This window comes from Zalophus californianus, chromosome 1, assembly GCF_009762305.2.
Source record: "Zalophus californianus isolate mZalCal1 chromosome 1, mZalCal1.pri.v2, whole genome shotgun sequence".
Taxonomy (NCBI): domain Eukaryota; kingdom Metazoa; phylum Chordata; class Mammalia; order Carnivora; family Otariidae; genus Zalophus; species Zalophus californianus.
In genome coordinates, this window is record NC_045595.1 from 140,708,075 (window position 1) to 140,726,871 (window position 18,797).

General features: G+C 39.0%; 1 protein-coding gene across 1 annotated transcript in view; it reads right to left on the reverse strand.

Annotated features, from left to right (window-relative positions):
• Positions 1–1,062: 1,062 nt before the first annotated feature.
• GMNC (geminin coiled-coil domain containing) overlaps positions 1,063–18,797 on the reverse strand; it is a 37,487-nt gene continuing 19,752 nt past the window's right edge. Inside the window, exons 2-5 of the mRNA XM_027581837.1 lie at positions 6,490–6,664; positions 4,719–4,807; positions 3,238–3,354; positions 1,063–1,683 (exon numbers count right to left, since the gene is read on the reverse strand). Of these exons, the coding sequence (XP_027437638.1) occupies positions 1,063–1,683; positions 3,238–3,354; positions 4,719–4,807; positions 6,490–6,664 (1,002 nt within the window). The remainder of the gene's footprint in view (positions 1,684–3,237; positions 3,355–4,718; positions 4,808–6,489; positions 6,665–18,797) is intronic.

The following is an 18,797-nucleotide window of genomic DNA, read 5'->3' on the forward strand; positions in this document are numbered from 1 at the left end:
CTGAATCTTCACACTTGGGAAGTGGGTTTCTCAAGGTCACGGCAAAAAAGTGGCTCTAAGTCTCATGAGGATGGCCACAAGGTCTAGCTTGCTCACATTTATTTTATCACCACCCCACCCCACAGAACAGCGCTGGGTGCATGGTGGGTATTGTACAAGTATTTTGCATGGGCCAATGAATGAAAAAATGATTAGACAAATAAGTGAATGAATGAGGGAGACAATGGCAGAGCTGGGCTAGACTATACTTGCAGGACCAGAAGACTGACAGCACCTGGGCAATTTGGATGGTGACTTGTTGTTACCAAACGTCCCTCAAACATGTTCTAGTTTGAGTCATGTTGGCTAAAGAGGCAATGCCAGGTGCCTACAGAAGCTGATAGACCGTGGCGCCTTTTGAAGTCCTCTTAATTCTCTTTCATTTTTTAATTTATCAGTGGTGTTTCTTATTCAGTAGAGTTACAGCTCTTTGAAGAGGCTCTTTGTCAACTCCACCATGGGACACTTAACTGCTCATGTCTACACTATGTCTTTGGGAATGATGATGGCCAGAGACCCTTGTTTCTACCTCAGCCCCACAATCTAAACACTCAGTAACAGGCACCTGGAGCAATAATAGTGTTCACTCTAAAGGCAGTTTTCAGAAATGAGGAGCAAGACAGGATAAAAGTGTGAGGGTGGAGGCTGTGAACATTTAAACTGCTTGATGAAAGGAGAAAAGCTGTTAAGACTTGCTATAATTGGAACCATAGATGTAAGCCTCAAAGGAATATTCAGGCAATAGAAAAATACCTTTTCAGGTACAGGGTGAAGGGAGGAAGTCAACAGCAGGTGTGGGTGTGTAAACAAGTCAAATTTAGGTGAAAGAAGAGTAGGCATGTTTCATTATGGATTCTTGGAAGCTGTACTCTGCAGATTTAAGTGGGTAATTGAGAGTGACATTTAAAGTGGTAGGAGACAGTCGAGGCAAAAGCTTCCATGTTCCAAATAGTCAGGTTCAAGTGCAAGAGAGGTTCGTTGTAAACAGAGCTTATGGCAGTCTTTTGTGATAGAAGGGGGTCACTAAGACTGCTTAGGGACCCAGGTAAACTTCCAGCCTCCCACCTCATCTCGACAAACAAAGGCTTGTCCCTGGTGGAAGGAATGAGTTTTCACATTACAGTGAGGGCTTAGGGATGTGGAAAAGGCCATCTCCGTTTTATTGGGTGACACATCAGAAGTAGAGTAAAGAGGAGTTTGCAGCCCTCCTGGCGGATTTGAAAGTTGAGAAAGGAAGTGAAAATCTTCCCTGTGCCTGGCAGTGCTATGTGAGCGGGTTGCTCGGTCACCTCCATAGTCAATTGGCAGATCCTCCCTGGGGACATTTTCATAATCAACTGCATCATCCAGAAATGGGGGAAATGTGCTGGCAATTCTTCTGGGATGAGAGGAGTGGGCACTGTAGTTAGCTGATGAAGTGTCATCGATGGTGTTGAGGTCTTTTAACCCAAGTGTTTGAAGAACCCAGGGGTCCACAGGGGGCCCAGGCTGTTCTTCACAGTTAGCAAATTCACGAGAGAGGTTTCTCTTGGCATTTTTGTGATGGGGGATCTCAGGAGGAAAATATCTTTGCTCTTTGGGTTTCCTCTTGCCCTTTCTGAATTGTCCACATGCTTTGGAAAACTCATCTGATGACAGCAATTTCTAAGGCAGTAGTATTTGGAAAATATACAGTCAGACAGTCAACCAAGATCATTTTCTTTACTCTTGTCTAATTAAAACTCCTTCATATATTTATTATTCACCTTAATTTCTTAGAAAATGTGATTAAATTTCTCTTATCTCTCTCTCTCTCTCTCATACACACACACACACACACACACATACACACACACGTACGTAAAAGTAATTGGATTGGTTTCTATTTCTAAATTAAAATCTATAATGACAAGTAACCACCCGGAAGCCACAATTCATGTTATTTACTGATCATTTAAAAACATTGAAAGAAATAATGTCTTTAAATTTTCAATTCAGGGAAGTAATTATTTTTATAATAATGACAATAATAGCAACTATCACATATTGAACACTGACTACATGCATAGTAATCTCATTTTATAAAATCCACTTTAGTGAGGAAACTGAGGCACAAACATATTCGTGACTTATTAAGGATCATGCAGCCTAGATTAAATCTAAGTCACCTGAATCTAGACAGAGCAACTGATTGAAACAATGACACTGCTTCTTCTTATTTTGTTTACTTTCATAGCACTCTCATGAGATATGTATTATTCCACATCTTGAACAATTGCGGAAAAGAGAGAAAAAAAACCTGCCTAATCAATATCATTTACTAATTTAATACATGTCCTTTTTTATAAAATGGTGGCTGGAGTGAGATGTGCTCCTTTTCTTAACAAAGCTGACTAGATTGTAACTGAATTGCAAAGGAATCAGATATGGTACCCTTTTTTCTCTGAACTGTTATTTCCAGTGAAAATGGTAAGATGCATCATCAATTTAAATTAAATAATATCAAATAATGCAGGTTGTCTAGCAGCAAGGTAAAGATTGATGACAGAAGCAATAATGATAACAGAATGGCAAAAAGATAACAAAAATACAAAACCCAAAAGAAAGGAAGAAGACTAGAGAGAGATTGTGGACAAGCTATTTGTCCTTGAGTTAGAAATAGTCCGTTTTAAAAGTATAAGAAAAAAGGTCCCTAAAAGATAATGTAATTGGTAATATATAATTGTCAGTGAAGAGATCTGGGCTCCAGTCCTATTCATAACATTTTAGAGCTGGGGAGATTCTTAAAGGATCTTTTAGCCCCTGCATTTACAGATGAAGGTAAGTGAGGCTAAGTGACAGATTTACCAAAAGTCAAGCAGATAATTAAAAGAACCGAGTGTCTTTCAGATCTGATTCCCACTCCAGTGGTCCATCCATTTAACTCTGTCTTTTGATTAACCTCTGCTGTCTTAGCAATTCCCTGGACTGGCTTTTGATTCTTAAGCAACTCTTTTTGTAATAAATGGCTAAAATATGCAGTCTAGATAATTCCAAGAAATGATACATAAAAATTCTTTAGGAAGTGCTATATTTCTTTCAGAAAAATCCATCTAGCCTATGAATGCCTTTGAAGCCATGCTGTTCAATACACCTCCGACACTTAATCAAGCAGTTTTACCCAAATGGTCTCCGTTCTCAAATCACTGCTTTGCTCTTATAAATGGGATAGTTACATACCTTGGCCTTTTCCTCAAGACATTTAATCAAAGCAGAATTCAGGTATTGTCTGAGATGATTATTCTCTTCATGCAACCTAGCAAGTTCTTCTTCCTTCTGCACCAGAGTATCTTGGAGCTGCAAAAAGGCATACAATGGTGAAGGCCCCTCTACTATATTGACTTTGTAACCTTATAATAATGCCACTGATCCTTAACCTGCTTAAGCTTGATTATTATTGTATTTGTTTTATGAACCAAACCTCAGGGGGCCCTTGTCCTCTAAGGCCTAAATTCAGTCTACACCCACCTACCACCCCATTGTTCATTTTTGTGCTCTGAACTTTTTATTCACTGCAAAGTATTTGAAGAGATTATATGACTTTTAAGATTGTAACCACAAGGGAATCGGGAAGGTCTGTAGGAAAATGAGCTGCGTGAAACTGTTTAAATATAGAAAAAGGTGTTTAGAAAGGTTTCGCTGGACTCCTTCCTTGCACGTTAAGAAAAGAAGAAAAACAAGGGGGAGGGGTTGGCTTCCCTCACCCTCAGATTGATCTGTTTGTATATCCACTAGATTAAATTACTCTCTCAGGAGCAACAACAAATAAAACATGGAAAATGAAGCAGCCTTTGCCAAACTTTATAATCATCCTCCTTTCTCCAAGTGAGGAGCTATGTTTATGGATTAAAAATACAATCACATTCACTATATCATTTGATCTTTCCAACAGCCCTCTGAGGAAGGCAGCATAAATCTTTCAGTGTCATATTTAAGGTAAAAGAGGATTCAAGGGGTCATATAACTACAATGTATGAAGTTAGGGCCTGACTATAGGCCCTCCTGGAGGGTTTTGGATATTGTTGTTGACTTTGTTGTTGTTTTTCCCTGTGACACTGATCACCTATCTTCACGTCCATCCCTCTGGACATATATCCACTTTGGTTCCAAGCTGAAAGTCAACATATGAATTTAACAAGGGAAAAGAAGCGAGGTGACATTAAGGGACGATGTTAAGAATAAACTGCATGCGAACTGAAATAAGTCAGACTGAGAACGACAAATGCCATGTGATTTCATTCATACGTGGAATCTAAAAAACAAAACGAATGAATAAGCACACAAAAAGCAGAATCAGACCTGTAACTATAGAGAACAAACTGATGGCTGCCAGAGGGAAGAAGGTAGGAGGATGAGCAAAATGGGTGAAGAGGAGAGGGAGATACAGGCTTCTAGTTATGGAGTGAATAAGTCACGGGAATAAAAGGCACAGCACAGGGGACACAGTTAATGATACTGTCGTAGTGTTTATGGTGACAGATGGTAGCCGCACTTGTGATGAGTATAATGTATAGAGAAGTTGAATCACTATGTTATACACCTGAAACTAACTAAAAAAAAAAAAAAATTAAACAGAAAATAAAACTAAAAAGAAAAAAAAAAAGAACAGACTACATAGAACCCGTCGGTCCAGTCTCAGGGTTCTGATGATCTACACATACCTGCTTGTTTCTGTAGAGCTGGGAGGAAAGCTGAGCCTCTTCCCACGAACATGAGTTAGGAACAGGGAAACCGGAGTCACTAGATGATTCTTTGTGAAAATACCAAATGGATAATTGAGAAAACACACTTGCAGTTTTTGTGTAATACAGAGCTCACTGAAGGATTTCAGACAGTTTAATAGATTCAACTACCTTTCTAAAAATAGCTATTGCCTCTACACAAGAAACAACATATTAAAGCCTTTCAGAAGGGATAAGCATGTTACGAAAGACAAATATTTATAGACTTTATGCCAAAATGGCTGAAGGGGTGAATTTTTAGGAGCTAAGAGGTCACATTTCTTCCTTACATATAAATTCCCACTGGCTAAATTTACAAAAACCATCCCATCTGCACTATGAATTCACTCAAATATTTATTGATCTTTCCCCCACTCGGCATAACATTGCAATTCCACTATGTTTTCCAAGTTTCTATCTTATTTTCTAAGGTTTAGTGCTTGTAGTGTTTAGCTCTAGAATCAAATGCTATTCTTGATGCTACCATTTTTTCCCCAGATGAAAATCTCTGCCTGTTTGCTTGCCAGTTAAAACTGATGGAGAGTATTCAGCATTATAAGTGGTAGCACTTCCTACTTTAAAATAATTTGGACCTTGCTTTTCTGAAGACCGTGATGAAAATCTCAAAACTGTACCCTGAACTCATGTATTCCAAATGTCATCATTTGTATGTCTTTTATGCTTTTGTAGAGTTTTTTTTCTTCCTTATTTGATAGCAAACTATAACTACGGATAAAAACTATGCATGGGCATGCTATATTGGTTTACTTTTATTTTATTTTCCTCATCTAGTACAGTCTGACTCTTGCCCATCTCTACTGAAACTGACATATTACTGAAATATTTTTGACTAAATTAGAATGATGAGTAAGGAGACAGAAATCAAATTTTATACAGTTTGGTTTTATATTCTTGGGCATTCTGTCTTCTCTTTGTTTGTGGTAGAAAGCTGAAATTGAATAACTCCCTTCCTGACATATAAGTGTGTTTCAATATTTTGGGGCTTTTTGTTTGTTTTTTCTCAAATTCACACATATACAAAATAATGTGGTAGAACCAGGAATACAGATAGATACTTAATTCTGAAGTGCCTACCAGTTTTTCTAGAAACCAAAGTGTTAACATATAAATTCCTTTAATATTTATAAATGCTATTTACTCAGCCTCAGGTGATAATTAATACATAATTTTCCATCACAAAGTTATCTCTCCCTCCAAAGTTGAAGTCTTCTTTGGGCAAAAAGGAATCATTTTTTTTTCCACTGATAAGACATTGTTCCTGGGACTTCCGTAGGAAATAAAAGAGTAAGTTAGTGGTTTTCCTTGCTTCTCTCTTATACCCAGGGAAACTTTCCTGAATTCCAAAAGAAATGCTCCAACTGGTATCTTGACTCCAAAAGCATCTCATAGTATTGTTTATAAAACTTTGACCCAACCCAAAATCCCTCAGTGGGTTGGAAGTCTCCAGGAACTGTTAAGTGTGGGGAGAACCACATATCGTCCAGTGGACAAGGGGGCGATTCCCATTTTCACTATCTGGCAAGTATAGAAAAGCAGGTTATTCAGGTTGTAAAATGCAGGAGTCTTTGGGCTTTCTTCAACTTCCCATAGCATCTCTTCTTCTACAGGGTTCTAGGCCATGATGCTTTGTAACTATGGGTGCTGGAAAAGGGCTTCAGACCTACCAGGAAAGCAGAAGAGCAGAACTTACCCTGTGCCTGTGGTGCTTGTTGGGGCTCTTTGTTGTCCAGGAGACCAGCAGCCCAGAAAGAGACCCAAGTCTCCGTGGAAACGTCAACACTAGATTCTGACGTTGTAGTGGAATACGGGCAATTATAGCTCTGGCCTCCTACAAAGTACTGGTCTTGGCAAGGCAGAACAGTGTTCTGTGAAAGTCAGTATGAGGGATTGGGGCGGGGGTGGGGAGGGTCCCAGGAGATGGGGTGATTGGGATTTGGAGGGGAATAAGGATGGGAGAAAGAGGCACAAATTAGATGCAATGAATCAAAAACAGTACAGGTGTTAAGCATAGATTCCAGATTAATTCGAGTGGTCAAAATACGTAATTACTAAAAGAGAATCAGCATCTTGGTTTGCCCAGTACTTTCCCTAGGACCTCCCAGCAAAGAACAGGCTAGTATTGGATGGACCAAATTTGTAAATATCCAAGAGTATTTTCTGTTGCCATGACTGAGTCATCTAACAGGCTATCCAGGATCTGAGTAAAAGGAATTCTACTTACTGATTGAAAGATGTAAGAACTATTTAGTTCTTTCTAGCAAATACCTTAATTATATTTCTAATAACCTTGAAAGACAAAAAGCCCAGAATGCTAAGGCTGAAATGGACTGAACACGACATATAAGGAAATCTCCTTATTTTAGCTTCTTAGTTTCTCAATTATAAACTTGCCCCATTCCTTCCTTCCTCCTTCCTCTGGCTTTAAATGCTGCTGGACCCTACAGTGGTCCAAATGGTTTGATATGGATGTATAGACATACAGATATATTCCAGAGATAACTAAATACATTTTGCTCCTAACCCCAAGCACAGTCACATATGGTCACTCCAAGTAAACATATCATCAAAGCTGAAATATGTTAGTCAGCCAAGACAGCAGGCTCTAGGTCTCTCCAGCACTAGATCTCTGTGCCCTTCCTAAGTTATCTTGCCACTACAACTGCTTGGCATGTATTCTCCACTATGTTCTGAGCCAGTGCACACCCCCCTGCCCCCGACTCCTCAAACTTCAAACACACACTCTTTCCAAATGTCCAAGCAGGGGCAGGTATGCAGCCTTCCTGGGTTAATTTGTACAACAGCCCATTCTTAATTATTTGTCAATGTTTAATCAGGTAAAAAGCCATTCATCTCAGCAGAGCCCAGCTTTGGACAAACTCTTTTGGACCACTACAAGTCTTTTGTTGACTTGAGGACTTTCTTGGGCATAACATAAACAGAGACAAAATAAATAATAAGAGAGAGACACAGAGAAAAGTTAATTAAGTCACAATTTGTTAATATTCCCAGTAAGTTTTGGAAAAATCCAGTCTTGAAGCGAGTCCAGCTTGGGCAGTGCAGACCAAAGAAATTCGGCCCAGAGTTTATCAAGGACTATTTCTTTTATTCTAAAAGCATGTTCATAGGCTCTTTCCCTGAGGTTATTATTGAAATCAAATCTGAACTATTATGCAATTGACACCTGAGAAGAAAACAAATCTCAAATACCCTTAGACTAACTCAAATCCAAGTGTTTGCAAATATGCACATAATCTAGAGGAAACAGGTGGAAAGAAAAGTGAGTGCAAGTATAGAGGGAAAGAAAGTTGGGAGAAAGTACAGAGAGTAGAAATAACACAGCAGGTGAAAGGATGAGAGAGATGGGGAATGGGGGGGGAGGGCGGGAGAGAGAGAGAGAGAGAGAAGATGGGGAGAAGAAAAAGCAGATGGGGCAGCAGAGAAGGCCCTTTTAATGGGCAGGTAGCAGAGAAATCTTGCATCCAAGGCGGAAGAAATTATAAATGCAAAGCTTACTAGCTCTCAGAGCCCCCAGGTTTCCCCAGCGCATTACCTAAACGCCGGCTCCTCACTTACCATCTTGCAGTGGAAGAAGGCGCTGCAGAAACTGAGCCCTCAATTTTTCGGAAATCCGGTGGGAGCTTTAAATGGGACTGAGGGGAGGAGCTAGGAGAGGCGAGTTCTAATCTGCGGGAGCTCCCAGTGACGCCGGGGACTCCCGGCGAGCGCCGCCCTCTGATTTGGTGCGAGGCTGTCAAACTGGTGACGTGAGTCAGGAGACCCGAAGCCAAAGTCACTGGCACTCAAGGCGACCGCCGCGCGGGGACCTTGAGACCTGCCGCGGCGCTCAGCGTCCCGGTGCGCTGCGCGGCTTCGAAACCCGCGCGGCGCCCGCTCGCTGCCTGCTCTCTGCCCGCGGTCTGCGGGGAGTTGGGGTGGGCGGGGACCGCGCTGCCGGCCCGACGGGGCGAACCCGGCTCCCCGAGCAGGGCGGGGCGGACTGGTCGGTCCTGCCCGCCGGGGCGTTGGGTCGGAGAAAGCCTAAAGCAGGGTGTCAGGGATCAGAGCAGCACTTGGGGTGCATATGCAGCAGCCCCCAGACCTAATACTGTTCCTGTGTATTTCCTGGCCACGTGATCAATACCAAATTGCTGAATGACGTTGTGAATTGATTGGTTTTTTTTCCCACCATTTGATAGATCTCATTTTCCCCAACTCCTGAAGTGGGTGTGAAATGTGAAGATGATCTATATGCATTCTAGAATCAAAGTTTCGGGGGAAGAGCCTTTCCTATCCATTTTGTTCAATGTTGTCTCCAAAGTGCCTGGAACAATTCCTAACCTGTCATGGGTGTTCAATAAATAATTAATTAAGCTACAAATTTAAGAACCTAAAGTGTCTGTGTCTGTGTTGGTCCTATCTTCACAACTACGATCATATAGAATAAGTTATTACAATTAAGAGAAATACTTCTCAAAGTATTTGTTTCCCCCCATCTTTATCTCTTGCATTTTATTCTCACGATTCCTATGATGTTATAATCCACAGGAGAAAAAGGAGTAATATCATTTTTAAAACCATCCATCTACTACCAATAACCAACTCTTATTTCAACTGGCAATAACCTAGGAGGTGGGTGCTCTTATTGTCCCTGTTTCAGTGGATGATGAATGAAGCACTGAAGTTAAGAAACATGACTGATGATTACACAATTAGCAAGGAGCAGACTCTGGATTAGAACCTCTGGCTCCAGCATCCTTGCTCCTAACTATCATAATTCTATTTTATTTTTTCTCACTGCACATTATAGCAATTCCTGTAATGGGTACTTTTACGGACTGGGTAGTGTTATCTCAGAATTTGTAGGTTGAATCTCCAACCCTGAATGTGACTGTATTTGGAGATAAGGCCTCTAAAGATTTAAAGAATCAAGGTTTAGAGATGATAAGGGTGGTGCCCTAATCTAGTAAGACTGGTGCTTGTAAGAAGAGGAAGAGACCCAGGAGATGACTACCCAGAAAAAAGGCCATGTAAGAACACAGCCAGAAGGTGTCCATTTGCCAGTCAAGGAGAAAGGCCTCAGGAGAAACTGATAACCCACCCCACTGACACCTTGGTCTTAGACTTCCAGCCTCCAGAAATGTGAGAAAATGTTGTTTAAGCCATCTCATCTGTGGTTCTGGAAGCCCTAGCAAACTAATCCGGGCATGGTGTAGGGATTGAGAAAACTTCAGAATCTGGCTTGCATAGTCCTCTTTCTAAACCAGTTTGACCTTTATTCATTTTGCCCTGGATTGAACTCATCATCCAAAACACTTAGCAATGGCTAACATGGCAAATGCTCCTGAAGTGTTCTGTGTCTGACATTAAGGAAGGAATAGAAGAGGAAGAGGAGGAAGACACCAGACTTGATCAATACCCTTTCTCCTGTTCACACTGCTTGTTCACAAGCATTGTTAAGTGAATAATACCAGCTTTGAGGATCACTGCCTGCAAGACTAATGGGTCTTACATGGGGTTACATGACATGACACATTTCAGTGAGTGACTAAATGTGGGTGGCACAAGGGGTGGGGATACCCTGGCAATATGACCCTGAGATGATGGGGGAAACAGATAAAAACCCGTTTAGGTTATGAGAATTGATGATCTTGTTGAGGGCAAAGAAAATCCTAATCTTTTTTTTTTTTTTTTTTTTTATGAGAGCCAGGGGAAGAAAAAGGAGGATTGTGTCGTTTTGTTTTTGGAAACTCATAAATTGGATATGTGGAACTCTGGAAGATATGATTTCTTGACTCTAAAAATGACACAAAGTGGGCAATTGAGCAAACATGACATGAAACAAAAGGGCATAGACGTTGGGTCCAAATATACCTGCCGTCTGATTGTTGTTCTACTCTCTGAGCCTGAAACACCTGGGGCTATATTATCATGGTCTCTAAATTCTCAGCGCCTATGGTAAATTAAGGAAGAATTATGTACCTGAGAAGCTTATTAAAAAGCTGACCACTAATGCGTGAAAATTCCAAATTCACTGCCTAAATCACAAATAGCAGCTATTATTGTTATGTGTAGAAGATTCTTTGAACGTATATGCTGCTGTGTCTTGCCTGCTAAAAACAACTGAAAATAAAAGCTACATTTATTAAACAGATTTTTTGAGGGCTAAACATATTTTTTAAAAGTCTTCGGTGGATTTTAGCACAGAGACATTTCAGAAATCATTAGCTACTTTAGTTTAGTGGGAGTGGGAGTGTATATGGTGTAAGAGGATCCCTAAAGTTAAACCGTAAAGAGCTATTGACAATTGAACATAAGTCACAAGATAAAGCTTACCTGAAATCATAAACCGATGGAAAAATTTCCAAATCCTTAAGATCTGATTTAAGCATATCTTTTTATTTAAGATCTACTCCTTGGGGCGGGGGGGGGGTGCGTCTGGGCGGTTCAGTCGCAGGAGCCCCAGCTCAGGCTCCCTGTTCATCAGGGAGCCTGCTTCTCCCTCTCCTTCTGCCCCTCCCCCCAACTCATGCGCGCTCGCTCTCTCTCTCTCAAATAAATAAATAAAATTTTATTTTTTAAAGATTTTATTTATTTATTTGAGAGAGAGAATAAGAGACAGAGAGAGAGAGAGCACATGAGAGGGGGTAGGGTCAAAGGGAGAAGCAGACTCCCTGCCGAGCAGGGAGCCCGATGCGGGACTCGATCCCGGGACTCCAGGATCATGACCTGAGCCGAAGGCAGTCGCTTAACCAACTGAGCCACCCAGGCGCCCTAAATAAATAAAATTTTAAAACAAAAGATCTACTGCTTGGGTATAGCCTTATTTATTTTGTTTGTTTGTTTGTTTATTTGAAGTTTTTTTTTTTTTTAAATGAGTCAAGTAAGCAATAATGTGAAATCCTTTGGCCATTTTTTTATTCACGTTTTTGAAAGAAAGAGGTGCAACTTCTTTGGTGATTACTTTTTCTTCTGTAAACAATAAGATCAGTAAAAACTGTCTTTTGCATTGGGGCTGAAGAGATGGTGTAAAAAGGGAGGTAGCTAATAACAGCCCAATTGTTGAATTGGGGTACTACCTCCTGCCAGGGCAAAGAAATAATAAAATAGAAGGTAATTTGACCTACACACAAACCAAGTCTACAGACAGGAAAGGGTAGTGTGTGATCGGTGGTGGGCCAAGGAAATAAACAGATTGGCATATGGAATGTTCTTTTATTTCACCCCTGGAGGACACTTTATTTGATTACCTCATTAGTGAATTCAGTAGCATATATAATAAAAGAACAATATAGAAATTCTCTTTACAAACATGGCCTTCCCCTATAGCTTCAACAGCTGAATCTCCAGGCAATAAAAAAGATTGTATTTCTGCTTTCACATGTAAGGAAAGAAAAGCAGAACCCTTAGAGAAAATTCAGTTCAGTAGATGATTTACACTGGGAGACTTACCCCTTGCATATTTTATGTTAGCAAGTCTGGAGAACCATGACAGATTTAGTTCATTGAGGCATAGTTTTGAGTTTTACCCTTCCAGAATTATGTGTGGAAATCAATCATGCTGATATTACTACCTACCAGCCACAGGTCAGCAGAGCTTCTAGGAACCATGCATATACAATAACATGCCATGGTAAATCTGTTTCTACATGAACAAAGGTATTTATACAAAAGAAAGTCAACGGTTAATTCTGGCAACAGAAAAGGAACAAAATAGGTTTGAGAAAATTATATCAGGTTATTAGCCAGAAAAGAGAAAGGCCTTGAACAAATTAAAGAATATTTAATTAGGGCCTGACTAGATTTGTGTAGTTTAGAGCTAAGTGTGTGTGTGTGTGTGTGTGTGTGTGTGTGGAGGGGGTGAGCAAGGAGATAAAAATTTATGATACTACTTTCTGGATTTTCCAGGCAGAATTTATTTCAATAACTTTATAACCAGTTTTAACCCTTTATTTATTGACTCATTAAGTGATTGCTTAATTTTTCAGTTGTATTTGGTTGTATTATGTTAAGGCAGATCATACCCTATAATAATATTCACAGATTTGAAGATTCTCAAGTCTAAGGGTAGATTTTTCAAATATTAACTATGTCGTATTTGAGGGATAACTGGCAAAAGGATAGAGATCTGTATTCGTTGTACAAAGTGAAGCAGGCCTTTCCTGCACTCTGTAGCATTGTTTTCTGGCTTTTCTCATAAAATGACACTTGAAAATAATATTCGTGGGCATGCTGGCATAAATAGTTGAGGCTTATGCTGACAGGCTTGGGGGTTTCCATTTCCTCTAGATGCTGTCAGGCCATCCTGAGGACGGGGCATCAATATCTCTCAGGGCTTTAACTCATCATGCCTTGGTGCACTGGGAGGGAAACTCTACTCTGTGATAACTTATCTGGCCAAACTGGAATAAAATTATCCCAACACCACTATAAAAATACATACAAAACAATGAAATTAAATTTACATTACTACAAAGGTTAGAGACCTGGAATCCCAAACAAACAAACAAAAAAACCAAATACAACTACTCCTCATTACTCCAACCACATTAGAAAAAATGGAAAGAATGACTTATTATAACTACTATACATCAGCGATATGTTCGTCAGGCTGTGATGTGAAACATAAGGAATTTCTGGCACTCCTGGGTGGCTCAGTCAGTTGAGCCTCCAACTCTTGGTCTGGGCTCAGGTCATGAACTCGGGTCTAGATCAGCCTGGAGTCGGCTTGAAGTTCTCTCTCCTTCTGCCCTCCTCTCTATGCTCCCACTGTCTCTCTTTCTCTCTTTTCCTTTCTCAATCAAATAAATAAGTCTTCCAAAAAAAAAAAAAAGGAATTTATGCTTGTTACACTAGTATTTTCATAAACTAGGCTTCAGAGCCTTTATTGATCCTGAAATCCCTCTTAAGGATTTTTGATCTAGTGGTTGGTAGAGGAATTGCTGATGAGGCATTAAAAACCAGAAAGGTGAATTGGCAGTGACATGGCATCCAATTTTATCCTGAAGATAATAGAAATAAGGGCATCACTGCCTGGTTTCTTCAAAAAGCTTAGTTCAGAGTGTAATAGCAAAACAGGACAGCTGGGACTCGATTCCTTCTAGCCCTGGAATTATCAGAGAATCTGCAATTATGTGACATCTTTCACCAACAGAAGACAAAGAAATATATTTAGATACAAAATGTTAAGGTATAGTGAATTTAAATTTCCATATTTTTGAAATCCATAATCTCTAAAATGTTAACTGGTTTCTTATTAACCCAATAATTTGTGACAAAAGTCACCTTACTTGTAGTCAAATCAAAGAAACTTGAAGCTTGTAATAATGAAATTTGGGTGTTTCTAGCCAAACTCTGTTTTGCACATTTCTTTTTCATAAAATGAAAGCATAATGCCAGCCTCTAGTCAGTGGAAACATTTATACATTCAAAAAACAATCTGAGAAAGGGGAACCCTCATACACTGTTGGGGGGAATGCAAGCTGGTACAGCCACTCTGGAAAACAGTATGGAGGTCCCTCAAAAAGTTGAAAATAGAGCCACCGTAAGACCCAGCAATTGCACTACTCGGTATTTACCCCAAAGATACAAATGTGATCCGAAGGGGTTCCCCAATGTTTATAGCAGCAATGTCCACAATAGCTAAACTATGGAAAGAGCCAAGATGTCCATCGACAGATGAATGGATAAAGAAGATGTGATATATATATACAATGGAATATTATGCAGCCATCAAAAAAACCCCCGAATTCTTGCCATTTGCAACGACGTGGATGGAACTAGAGGGTATTATAGTAAGCGAAGTAAGTCAATGAGAGAAAGACATGTATCATATGATCTCACTGATATGAGGAATTCTTAAGCTCAGGAAACAAACTGAGGGTTGCTGGAGTGGTGGGGGATGGGAGGGATGGGGTGGCTGGGTGATGGACATTGGGGAGGGTATATGCTAGGGTGAGCACTGTGAATTGTGTAAGACTGTTGAATCACAGACCAGTACCTCTGAAATAAATAATACATTATATGTTAAAAAAAAAAAAAGAAGATAGCAGGAAGGGAAAAATGAAGGGGGCGGGGAATCAGAGGGGGAGACGAACCATGAGAGACTATGGATTCTGAGAAACAAACTGAGGGTTCTAGAGGGGACGGTGGTGGGGGGACGGGTTAGCCTGGTGATGGGTATTAAAGAGGGCATGTATTGAATGGAGCACTGGGTGTTATATGCAAACAGTGAATCATGGAACACTACATCAGAAACTAGTGATGTAATGTACGGTGAGTAACATAACATAATAAAATAAAATTAAAAAAAAAAACAATCTGAGAAAATACCAAGAATTTTAATTGCTATGAAATTAATAATGCCAAATGCCATTAGAATGAATACAGAGAAGCATTTGAATATGAATAAAGTACCATGCCAGCAATAAAGTAAAACTCCAAAATCCTTAGAGGGCAATGGTGAGCACAATTTTTGCTTCATCCAACCAGAAGCCTTACTGGCTGCCACCTTTGGAACAGCAGGGTTAGCACTGCATGACCAAATCATAACCAATCTTAAACATACAAAGAAATTTTAATAGCTTCATTTATAGGTGAAAGGGTACCAAAAAATAAGCAAGCAAATTGACTAAGCTCTTTAAAAAACAGTTTCCTGTCCTAGTGTACACTTGGTAAAAACTCAAGTTGCATATCGTAGAAGTTGCATCTTTTAAAAATTTTTATTAGCAATTATTCTTTGCATATTCTTTGCATATTCTATCTAGAAGTGTATAAATGTACATGTTTTTATATTTGCATATATACACGTGCATGTATCTGGAGGAATCCCTGAGGCCCACTGCTTTGAAATACTTGCCGATGGCAGTGTAAAGATGTTGGGACACAAAGACTCATTCTCCAGTCCAGGCTTTTCTATACAAGGGCAATGATTCCCACAAAAACAGATTTATTTGACTGATGAAATTGGAATAAGAGGGGCACCTGGGTAGCTCAGTTGCTAAGCATCTGCCTTCGGCTCAGGTCATGATCCCAGGGTCCTGGGATCAAGCCCTGCATCTGGCTCCCTGCTCCATGGGAAGCCTGCTTCTCCCTCTCCCACTCCTCTTGCTTGTGTTCCCTCTCTCTCTGTGTTTCTCTCTGTCAAATAAATAAATAAAACCTTAAAAAAATTTGGAAGAAGAAAAGGAAATGTGTTTTCCACATTAATGCCAACATCTACAGCATCTTCCCCTGGAGAAAGCTTTCAAGGAAGGCTCTATCCCAGATAGACAGCGTCACCTGGGGGTTGGCTGGCCAGTGTCACCTGTGATAGGGCAATTAAATCTATAGTATCAAGAAATGCATATTAGGACGCCTATTAAAACTACAAATGTAAGTCATGTTTGACAAGCAAACTTCTTGAAGTGATAAAGGTAACATTTATTTCCATGTGCCTGTCTTTTGTGTCTGTTGCTTGTTTCTTAACATAGAGAAAGAAAGGAGTGTCATTATATGTAAAGAAATATATGAAGAAATAATTGTATGCTATGTAATAAAATATAATTAATCAGGAGAAAAAATATACATGGAATTCAGCCATATGCAAATGTATTTTGAGAACTTTAAACTATCCATATATTTTGTCAGCAAGCACAAAAAATTTTTATAAAAGAAATAAATTTGAACAAAAATCATGTACAACTTTGTTCATCTTATCAGTATAAAAAAACACTTGTAAAAACTTTCTAAACATCCAATAATAAGAAACTCTTTCATTAAATTGCAGTATGTCCATATCATGATTGCATATCCATAGAAAATCTTTTTGGAAAAAGTTAAAGACATGGACAAACAATATTATATTAAATGTACTAAAAGCATACAAGCATATTTATATAAATGAAATAAACAAAGAGAAAATATGCTAACATATTAATGATGTTTGTGGTTTTGTAAGGGAAGTGTGATTATGATTCTATTTTCACCTTCCTGCATATTCCTGAAATTTTAAAGGAAACATGTTTTGCTTTCATAATCAGAAAAAGGTGTCCAAATATATATGAAATCATAAAGATGATTTCAGGTCTAGATCCCTTATCAGTGTTCAAGTCAAAGGTAAAAGTCACCAAATTGAGCTTCCTTCCACATTGATGCCTGTGAAAACTTCAGATTGTGAGCAGACCAGGATTTCTAGAAAATTAAAAAAAAAAATACACAGTTAAAGTAGATGACAATATCTTGCATAAAATGTAAAATTTAAAAAATAAATTAAAGAATATAAGGAGGAAATTGTCCACAAAGCGGGCAATCAGAAGGGAAGGAGAATGTGAAAACTGGTTCACTAAATCCTCTATTTTATTGAGGCTAATAAACCATGAGTTAAGTGTATTGCTTTTGCTGTTTGTGGAGCAAAGTTTGGTCTCATCTTTTATTCTCCTAAAGTTAGCCATTTCCCTACAGGCATGATGCTTGCATTATTTCTTTTACATTAGAAATACGATATGTTCTAGCTGAAAATGTATGTATGGAATAGAGAAAGTCCTACATAGTTGATGACCCTCAAGAATCACTTTTTCTATATAAAGGCAGAGGTCAAAACAGAAACATAAAAATTATAGGGATATAGCTTTACGTTCAATAGTTAAAGCTCCTTCTAATAGAGTTGTCAAAAAAGAAAGTTTTCCTTGGGCATTGGTGGGTTCTCCAACCCTGGAGCTATTCCTTAAAAGGTCAGAAAGCAGGGAGGTTAGTTAGTGACTGCAAGAAGGGATTCACTCAAAAAGTAAGTGAGCTTTCATGCTGCCTTACATAAGTAGTGGGGAGAAAGCACTGAACAAAATATACATAGTCTCTGTCTTCATTATGTTTATACCCTAGGAGGAAATATTGCACACATATTTACATAAATTAAAACTGTGATAAGCACAAAAAGGGAAGAATTATAAAGTGCCTTGTGAGTGTTGAACTGCATCCCTAACCGATTTGTCCCAAGGAAAAAAAGCTAGTAGTAGACTGCGGTGTTTAGGTACATTTTCCTGAGGAAACGGTATTTTAGCAAAAACTTGAAGGAAGAGTAGGAATTGAACAGGTGGAGAAGGAGAGGCAAATATGCAACCAGGAAGACTCAAGAGCACCTGCAAAAGCCCTGAAACATACTGGAAATAGAAAGGCTGACGAGTAATGGGGCTGGAGTGGTAGGTTGAGATGGAGTCATGTCGGCATCATGCTCTATTTTAACAGCAGTGGGAGATTATTGAAAGGTTTTAAGGAGGTGAGTGCAGTTAGATTTGTTTCCAAATCTTCAAATACTGGATAAAAGAATGGCCTTCCAAATTTGAGGGTCTACAAATTGAGGTGCTTCCTCCAACCAGTTATACTTTAGACAATACAGGTCCCCAAACCCTTGTGTAGAACTAGCTCTCATTTAAAAACAATACAAAAATATCCTTTTTCATTCTTCCTGTATTATTCCCAAAGTTTAAGATATGTAGATTCATAATTTTTAGAATAGCAAGATGCTTTAGACCTCATCTCATCTGATCTCTCATCTCCTAAGACACACCCAAGAGTTTCAATGAGTTGCCCAAGGCTACTTATTGTTTAATGCAAAGCAAGAATCAGAAGCTGGATCTCTAAACGTCCTTCCAATCTTGCTATTAATCAGTGTTGCTATTTTATGAATGATTAGTGATTGTAATAATTCTGCAGTGTTTATTAGGCAATCACATTTTAAATATGAAGTCCTGGGCTATTGTGTTTATCTTTTATAATAATTCAGAACTGTTAAAAAGTTATTCTAATGAGTATTCTAAATAACATCAGAAAAACTTATATAATATCCTGAAATTAAAGTGCAGTTATATTAGCAATATTACGCCCCTTGTTTAAGCACCATTATTTTAGTCTGTTTCTAACACAAAAAGCACTATATTCTTAATATTAATCTGGACTCTGGCTACAGGAGGACTTTCTAAGCATAAAAACATCTTTCTTCTTTTTTAGATCTGCCCTCTTATCAAC